A 10,000-nucleotide genomic window follows, 5' to 3' on the forward strand; every position below is an offset into this window, starting at 1 on the left:
CTGTACTGTCCTATATACACACAGCTACTGTACTGTCCTGTATACACACAGCTACTGTACTGTCCTGTATACACAGAGCTACTGTACTGTCCTGTATACACACAGCTACTGTACTGTCCTGTATACACACAGCTACTGTACTGTCCTGTATACACACAGCTACTGTACTGTCCTGTATACACACAGCTACTGTACTGTCCTGTATACACACAGCTACTGTACTGTCCTGTATACACACAGCTACTGTACTGTCCTGTATACACACAGCTACTGTACTGTATACACAGAGATAATGTACTGTATACACAGAGCTACTGTACTGTCCTGTATACACAGAGCTACTGTACTGTCCTGTATACACACAGCTACTGTACTGTCCTGTATACACACAGCTACTGTACTGTCCTGTATACACACAGCTACTGTACTGTCCTGTATACACACAGCTACTGTACTGTATACACAGAGATAATGTACTGTATACACAGAGCTACTGTACTGTCCTGTATACACAGAGCTACTGTACTGTCCTGTATACACACAGCTACTGTACTGTCCTGTATACACACAGCTACTGTACTGTCCTGTATACACAGAGCTACTGTACTGTCCTATATACACACAGCTACTGTACTGTCCTGTATACACACAGCTACTGTACTGTCCTGTATACACACAGCTACTGTACTGTCCTGTATACACAGAGCTACTGTACTGTCCTGTATACACACAGCTACTGTACTGTCCTGTATACACACAGCTACTGTACTGTCCTGTATACACACAGCTACTGTACTGTCCTGTATACACACAGCTACTGTACTGTCCTGTATACACACAGCTACTGTACTGTCCTGTATACACACAGCTACTGTACTGTATACACAGAGATAATGTACTGTATACACAGAGCTACTGTACTGTCCTGTATACACAGAGCTACTGTACTGTCCTGTATACACACAGCTACTGTACTGTCCTGTATACACACAGCTACTGTACTGTCCTGTATACACACAGCTACTGTACTGTCCTGTATACACACAGCTACTGTACTGTCCTGTATACACAGACTGTCCTGTATACACACAGCTACTGTACTGTCCTGTATACACAGAGCTACTGTACTGTCCTGTATACACAGAGCTACTGTACTGTCCTGTATACACACAGCTACTGTACTGTCCTGTATACACACAGCTACTGTACTGTCCTGTATACACACAGCTACTGTACTGTCCTGTATACACACAGCTACTGTACTGTCCTGTATACACACAGCTACTGTACTGTCCTGTATACACACAGCTACTGTACTGTATACACAGAGATAATGTACTGTATACACAGAGCTACTGTACTGTCCTGTATACACAGAGCTACTGTACTGTCCTGTATACACACAGCTACTGTACTGTCCTGTATACACACAGCTACTGTACTGTCCTGTATACACACAGCTACTGTACTGTCCTATATACACACAGCTACTGTACTGTCCTGTATACACAGAGCTACTGTACTGTCCTGTATACACACAGCTACTGTACTGTCCTGTATACACACAGCTACTGTACTGTCCTGTATACACACAGCTACTGTACTGTCCTGTATACACAGAGCTACTGTACTGTCCTGTATACACAGAGCTACTGTACTGTCCAGAGTAATGTATACACAGAGCTACTGTACTGTCCTGTATACACAGAGCTACTGTACTGTACTGTACTGTCCTGTATACACACAGCTACTGTACTGTCCTATATACACACAGCTACTGTACTGTCCTATACACACAGCTACTGTACTGTCCTGTATACACACAGCTACTGTACTGTCCTGTATACACACAGCTACTGTACTGTCAGAGTATACACACAGCTACTGTACTGTCCTATATGAGCTACTGTCCTGTATACACACAGCTACTGTACTGTCCTGTATACACACAGCTACTGTACTGTCCTGTATACACACAGCTACTGTACTGTCCTGTATACACAGCTACTGTACTGTCCTATATACACTACAGCTACTGTACTGTATATACACAGCTACTGTACTGTCCTGTATACACACAGCTACTGTACTGTCCTGTATACACACAGCTACTGTACTGTATACACAGAGCTACTGTACTGTCCTGTATACACACAGCTACTGTACTGTCCTGTATACACACAGCTACTGTACTGTCCTATATACACAGAGCTACTGTACTGTCCTGTATACACAGAGCTACTGTACTGTACTGTCCTGTATACACACAGCTACTGTACTGTCCTGTATACACACAGCTACTGTACTGTCCTGTATACACAGAGCTACTGTACTGTCCTGTATACACAGAGCTACTGTACTGTCCTGTATACACAGAGCTACTGTACTGTCCTGTATACACAGAGCTACTGTACTGTCCTGTATACACACAGCTACTGTACTGTCCTGTATACACAGAGCTACTGTACTGTCCTGTATACACAGAGCTACTGTACTGTCCTGTATACACAGAGCTACTGTACTGTCTTGTATACACAGAGCTACATTACTGTCCTGTATACACAGAGCTACTGTACTGTCCTATATACACACAGCTACTGTACTGTCTTGTATACACAGAGCTACATTACTGTCCTGTATACACACAGCTACTGTACTGTCCTGTATACACACAGCTACTGTACTGTCTTGTATACACAGAGCTACATTACTGTCCTGTATACACAGAGCTACTGTACTGTCCTGTATACACACAGCTACTGTACTGTCCTATATACACAGAGCTACTGTACTGTCCTGTATACACAGAGCTACAGTAATGTATACACAGAGCTACTGTACTGTCCTGTATACACAGAGCTACTGTACTGTCCTGTATACACAGAGCTACTGTACTGTCCTGTATACACAGAGCTACTGTACTGTCTTGTATACACAGAGCTACTGTACTGTCCTGTATACACAGAGCTACAGTACTGTATACACAGATGCTACTGTACTGTCCCCATTACACAAGTTCTCTCTATGAAGTCCCTTGGGTGTCTGCTCTGCTCTCCCTGCTGCCCTATTTGATCGTCTTGGCCTGTCACACACACACACACACACACACACACACACACACACACACACACACACACACACACACACACACACACACACACACACACACACACACACACACACACACACACACACACACACACACACACACACACACACACACACACACACAGACCCGTGAGACACCAGATGGCTGTGAACCATCCCCATGGCGATGTACCTCTTTATTACCTGCACCCACAGCTCTCTTCTCTCCCTAACACACATCCTGACCTTTATACTCTTCTATCTTTCCTCCCTCATCCCTGTCCTTCCTTCCTCCTCTTCCTCTCACTCCCTGTTCTGCTGGCATTCTTTGCATCTGTTTTGTCTCTCCCTTCCCCCGCCCCCCTGTTTTCCCCCTCTCTCTGTGCTCATGTCTGTTTCAAGCTGTTCTCTCCATCTCGTCCCTCCATATTTCTCCTCATCCTTTCATCTCTAATTCATTTTCAGTGTCTTTATCATTCAGCCCCCACCCCACCCCAAAGTGGACAGTGTGTATGTGTGGGCGGTAATTGTCGCTGTGTTTTATCATTAGCAGGCTGCACCGCCTTAATGGTTCCTTCACATTGTCCCTTCTACAGATGGCAGGGATGTTTTAATCTTGAAGAAATGACAGATGCTGTAGAATACCGGGACGGACACACAAACCCACACAAACAGACCCCATTCAATCACTCACTCTAGTCCGAGGTCGTTGTGCTCCTGAGGCAGGAACTTGAAGAGCGCTACATACGTGTGGATGGAGTGAACCTCAATACGCCTGGGAACCTGGATGGACACAGACAGGGAGAAGGAATACAGACGGAAAAACGTTTCAGTTAAATATAGTGTCTCTGAACATAAGGTCAGTTAGCAGGAAGAGGACTGTGTGTGTGTGTGTGTGTGTGTGTGTGTGTGTGTGTGTGTGTGTGTGTGTGTGTGTGTGTGTGTGTGTGTGTGTGTGTGTGTGTGTGTGTGTGTGTGTGTGTGTGTGTGTGTACCTTCACACTGGTTTCCTCTACAGGCTCCTGGAGCTGCTCGCTGTCCCCACCCTCAGGTTCCGCCTTCTCGTTTTCACACGGAGGCAGATCTGACAGACAAGGAGATGCGTCACTCAGCCTGAACGATCAGGTCAGACAGCAAGCAAGGATGTACATACTCAAGACACACACACACACACACATAAATACATGAGGGCACACACACGCGAACAGACACACACACACATAAATACACGAGGGCACACACATGCGAACAGGCACACACACGTGTTCTTACCCCCTGTCTCCTGTGGCATCTCCTCCTCCATGCTGTACTGCCTCTGCTCCCCCTCCTCTCCTCCTTCACCCTGACAAAAAAGATGGAACAGAGTGAGAGAGGACAAACTCGGGACACATCGAGATACTAAATGTGTTTCTGTACTTTTCTACGTCAAACCCTAATTTTACCAGGTAAGTTGACCGAGAACAGACTCTCAGGCTCTGAGTCATCCAGATATACTGTAGATGAGAACGCTAGTTGAAGTGAGGGAGATTTGCTGGTATTGCTAGAAACACAACAGGACAAGAGAAATAGGCTCACATGCAGGTGATGGAGCATGTGGAGATTGGGTACAGGGTCACATGCAGGTGATGGAGCATGTGGAGATTGGGTCACATGCAGGTGATGGAGCATGTGGAGATTGGGTACAGGGTCACATGCAGGTGATGGAGCATGTGGAGATTGGGTCACATGCAGGTGATGGAGCATGTGGAGATTGGGTACAGGGTCACATGCAGGTGATGGAGCATGTGGAGATTGGGTCACATGCAGGTGATGGAGCATGTGGAGATTGGGTACAGGGTCACATGCAGGTGATGGAGCATGTGGAGATTGGGTACAGGGTCACATGCAGGTGATGGAGCATGTGGAGATTGGGTCACATGCAGGTGATGGAGCATGTGGAGATTGGGTCACATGCAGGTGATGGAGCATGTGGAGATTGGGTACAGGGTCACATGCAGGTGATGGAGCATGTGGAGATTGGGTCACATGCAGGTGATGGAGCATGTGGAGATTGGGTACAGGGTCACATGCAGGTGATGGAGCATGTGGAGATTGGGTCACATGCAGGTGATGGAGCATGTGGAGATTGGGTCACGTGCAGGTGATGGAGCATGTGGAGATTGGGTCACATGATTGGGTACAGGGTCACATGAAGGTGATGGAGCATGTGGAGATTGGGTCACATGCAGGTGATGGAGCATGTGGAGATTGGGTCACATGCAGGTGATGGAGCATGTGGAGATTGGGTCACATGCAGGTGATGGAGCATGTGGAGATTGGGTCACATGCAGGTGATGGAGCATGTGGAGATTGGGTCACATGCAGGTGATGGAGCATGTGGAGATTGGGTCACATGCAGGTGATGGAGCATGTGAAGATTGGGTCACATGATTGGGTACAGGGTCACATGAAGGTGAAGGCCCCCTCTATAGAGCCACTAATTAACAGGCCGCGTGTCTCCATGGTACAGGTGGTGACTGTTTGATTTGTTTGGTCACATGCAGCTACATAGTGATGGTTCTTTTAACGCAACGTAACGCATGTGGCAGCACTGTAGAAACTATTACACTCAACGGAACAACTTGATTAGTGTAGTGTCAACAACGCAGCCACTGCCAGCTCAAAGTCAACAACGCAGCCACATGCCTACTTCAGGTGATCATTTTAATCATTTTAGTCAATAAGTGGAGAACATTTGAGGGTCACATGCAGCCTTTGCATTAGCGTAGCCTCTTCTGTAGCCTGTCAACTATGTGTCTGTCTATGTTCTCTCCTCTCTGAGACCATACAAACGCTCCACACCGCGTGGCCGCTGCCACCCTAATCTGGTGATCCCAGCGCACGACCCACGTGGAGTTCCAGGTCTCCGGTAGGAGATCTGCAGCCAACAAGGCAGAGTTCATCTCAGCCATGGACTTCTTGGCACTGACAGAAACATGGGTCTTCGTCCGCCCATCGCACACCCCGAGAGCTTCTGGTCAGCGGGGTGGTGTGATGGAGCATGTGGGATCTGGGTCACATGCTGTCACAGTTACCAGCCCTTTGATAACAGCATTTATCGCCCTCCAGGTCCCTGTTCATCAATGAGCTTGATGCCTTGATAAGCTCCTTTTGGGTCACATGACACCTCCCCACGTCTACCTTTGACTCAGCCTCCTTCTTTCCACTCCTCTCCTCTTTTGACCTCACCCTCTCACCTTCCCCCCTACTCACAAGGCAGGCAATACGCCGACCTCATCTTTACTAGATGCTGTTTTTTCCACTAACCTCATTGCAACTCCTCCAAGTCTGGGCACTGCTCGGATGGTCGATGGCTACTCTCTCCTCTTCCATCCTATCATCTCTTCCCTCTGCTCAAACCTTCTCCAACCTATCTCCTGATTCTGCCTCCTCAACCCTCCTCTCCTCCCTTTCTGCATCCTTTGACTCTCTATGTCCCCTATCTTCCAGGTCGGCTCGGTCCTCCCTGCGTGGCTTGACGACTCATTGCGAGCTCACAGAACAGGGCTCCGGGCAGCCGAGCGGAAATGGAGGAAAACTCGCCTCCCTGACCTGGCATCCTTTCATGCTAAAGCCACTTTCTACCACTCTAAATTCCAAGCATCTGCCTCTAACCCTAGGAAGCTCTTTGGAATCCTCCTCCCCCCTCCCCCCCCTCCTCCCTCTCTGCAGATGTCAGACATCCGTGTTTGCTAAGTCAAACGACATCACAGTGGTGCTCTGACCTCTTTCTCCCCCTCTCTCTCCAGATGAAATCTCGTGTCTTGTGACGGCCGGCCGCCCAACAACCTGCCCGCTTGACCCTATCCCCTCCTCTCTTCTCACATCAACTTATCCCTGACCGCTGGCTACGTCCCTTCCGTCTTCAAGAGAGCGAGAGTTGCACCCTTCTGAAAAAACCTACACTCGATCCCTCCGATGTCAACAACTACAGACCAGTATCCCTTCTTTCTTTTCTCTCCAAAACTCTTGAACGTGCCGTCCTTGGTCAGCTCTCCCGCTATCTCTCTCAGAATGACCTTCTGATCCAAATCAGTCAGGTTTCAAGACTAGTCATTCAACTGAGACAGTATCACAGGCGCTCCGCACCGCTAAAGCTAACTCTCTCTCCTCTGCTCTCATCAGACCTATTGGATACTGTGAACCATCAGATCCTCATCTCCACCCTCTCCGAGTTGGGTCCGGCGTGGCCCATAAGATTGCGTCCTACCTGACAGGCTACCAGGTGGCGTGGCGAGAATCTGTCTCCTCACCATGCGCTCTCTCACCACTGGTGTCCCCAGGGCTCTGTTCTAGGCCCTCTCCTATTCTCGCTATACACCAAGTCACTTGGCTCTGTCACACCTCACATGGTCTCTCCTATCATTGCTATGCAGAGTGACACACAATTAATCTTCTCCTTTCCCCCTTCTGATGACCAGGTGATCGCAGCATGTCTGGCAGACATATCAGTGTGGATGACGGATCACCACCTCAAGCTGTCCAAGACGGAGCTGCTCTTCCTCCCAGGAGTTCCATGATCTCGCCATCACGGTTGACAACTCCATTGTGTCCTCCTCCCAGAGCGCTAAGAACCTTGGCGTGATCCTGGACAATTTCAAGGCGGTGGCCCGTTCCTGTAGGTTCATGCTCTACAACATCCGCAGAGTACGACCCTGCCTCACACAGGAAGCGGCACAGGTCCTAATCCAGGCACTTGTCATCTCCCGTCTGGATTACTGACTCGCTGTTGGCTGGGCTCCTGCCTGTGCCATTAAACCCCTACAACTCATCCAGAACGCCGCAGCCCGTCTGGTGTTCAATCCCAAGTTCTCACGTCACCCCGCTCCTCCACTCTCTCCACTGGCTTCCAGTTGAAGCTCGCATCCGCTACAAGACCATGGTGCTTGCCACGGAGCTGTGCACCTCAGTACCTCCAGGCTCTGATCAGGCCCTACACCCAAATAAGGGCACTGTTCATCCACCTCTGGCCTGCTGCCTCCCTACCACTGAGGAAGTACAGGCTCAGCCCAGTCAAAACTGTTCGCTGCTCTGGCTCCCCAATGGTGGAACAAACTCCCTAAGGACAGCGTGAATCAATCACCACCTTCCGGAGACACCTGAAACCCCACCTCTTTAAGGAATACCTAGGATAGGATAAAGTAATCCTTCTCACCCCCCTTAAAATATGTAGATGCACTGTAAAGTGGCTGTTCCACTGGATGTCATAAGGTGAATGCACCAATTTGTAAGTCGCTCTGGATAAGAGCGTCTGCTAAATGACTTAAATGTAATGTAATGTGTAAATGTGACGTCAACTCGGACACGCTCCCAAAACTGGAGCGGCTCATCTGTGCCAGGGACGTCCCATAGCGCAGGGCTGCGTAAATAGGGTCCACCCCACGCCCCCGGCCTGCCCCTGAAAACACACACAGATATTTAAACCTTTACAGGAACACACGCACAGACAAGCAGCATCAGAGATTGGGAACTGCTGTCATAAATGACGTTAAGGGAGGCCCAGCCCAGAGCTCTAAATATAGGTGTAATGACCCAGTCCCAGACAGACAGTGACCTACTGAAGATCTGGCAGAGGGCACCAGTGAAGTCCAAGGCTCTTTACAAGTTTGCACATTGTATTTTCAGGAAGTACATTGTCGTTTCAGTGCTCTGTGAGATGAAAGTCAAGCATTAGTGGTAGAGGCTGTATTGAGTTGATGTTTTTTCAGTTTCGGTCAGAGTGAGAATCATTTGGGACTGATTTGCTGTTCCAGGTAGAGCTCCGTCAATTTAAACCAGTCATTTCCCTGCTCAACAGTCACTGTAATGGCATCGAGGTGGGCTGTTCTGTACTACCTGCTGTGTGTAATGACAGGTGATAATCCCAGCCTGCCCTGGCTCAGACCCAAGGTGAGTCCCAAACAGCACCCCGTTGCCTTTATAGTGCCAAGGGGATAGGGTCCCATTTTGGAACACAAGGTTAACAGAACACTGATGGACGGAAGGAGGAAGGAAACAGGGAAGAAGGAAAGGACAGCAGGTGGAATGAGAGCTGGCCTTTATTCGTAAGGATCTATTCTATAGGGTGAAGGACTTTAATCACGTCCACTTCCTCTCAGGGCTAGGACACGACACACACATGCAGATAGACACGTGCAGAATACACACGTCTTCATGCACGACACTCCACACATGGATGCAGATACACAAATCCACACACACACACACACACACACACGTTTTCTTTACTGGGCATGCTCACCTTGGGTGGGCAGCACCTCCTTGACGACAGCCAGCTGCTCGTTGACCAGCATGGGAGAGCTGAAGTTCCGCTTGAAGGCCCCGACCCCAGACTAACACACACAGAGGAGGGAGAATAATATGGATTTTATGTTTACATTCATTCATTTTTATAGCCTGTAGTTCTGGGTTTTTATTCAGCTAATTTATAGAATTACATTACAGTAATTGAAGTGGAGCGAGAGGACGAGATTAGGGCGGACTTAGCAGCAACAGTCTGACCAACAGTTGCCAAAAGTCAATACATGAGTATCCTGCGAGAAGTAATATTGCTAGCATCACTGTGTTTTCTCTGGCTTAATTGTGAATCAATTAAACCTGCTGCCGGGGTCTCGACGCGCAACCTTGCGCGGGCACACGCACGCACACTCACACACACATGTTGAAGCACTCACACAAGCACGCAGCCCACTTACACGTTCCCAACTGCACACAGAACACACAAACAATTTCACACCGAATTAGGCACGGGGACTGTTTCAATGGAGATGTTGATTTCCCTGTGTGCTGACATTGAGATGAGCTATCCTATCTATCTATCTATCTATCTATCTATCTATCTATCTATCTATCTATCTATCTATCTATCTATCTA

The 10,000-nt window shown here is 48.3% G+C and overlaps 1 protein-coding gene across 1 annotated transcript in view; it reads right to left on the reverse strand.

Annotated features, from left to right (window-relative positions):
- The window catches only part of LOC123999737 (SH3 and cysteine-rich domain-containing protein 2-like), a 41,580-nt gene that overhangs the window by 7,515 nt on the left and 24,065 nt on the right, over positions 1-10,000 (reverse strand). The window contains exons 3-8 of the mRNA XM_046305769.1: positions 9,368-9,458; positions 8,419-8,524; positions 4,543-4,627; positions 4,360-4,429; positions 4,083-4,171; positions 3,782-3,870 (exon numbers count right to left, since the gene is read on the reverse strand). Coding sequence (XP_046161725.1) covers positions 3,782-3,870; positions 4,083-4,171; positions 4,360-4,429; positions 4,543-4,627; positions 8,419-8,524; positions 9,368-9,458 — 530 coding nt within the window. The remainder of the gene's footprint in view (positions 1-3,781; positions 3,871-4,082; positions 4,172-4,359; positions 4,430-4,542; positions 4,628-8,418; positions 8,525-9,367; positions 9,459-10,000) is intronic.

This window comes from Oncorhynchus gorbuscha, linkage group LG16 (assembly GCF_021184085.1).
Source record: "Oncorhynchus gorbuscha isolate QuinsamMale2020 ecotype Even-year linkage group LG16, OgorEven_v1.0, whole genome shotgun sequence".
NCBI lineage: Eukaryota > Metazoa > Chordata > Actinopteri > Salmoniformes > Salmonidae > Oncorhynchus > Oncorhynchus gorbuscha.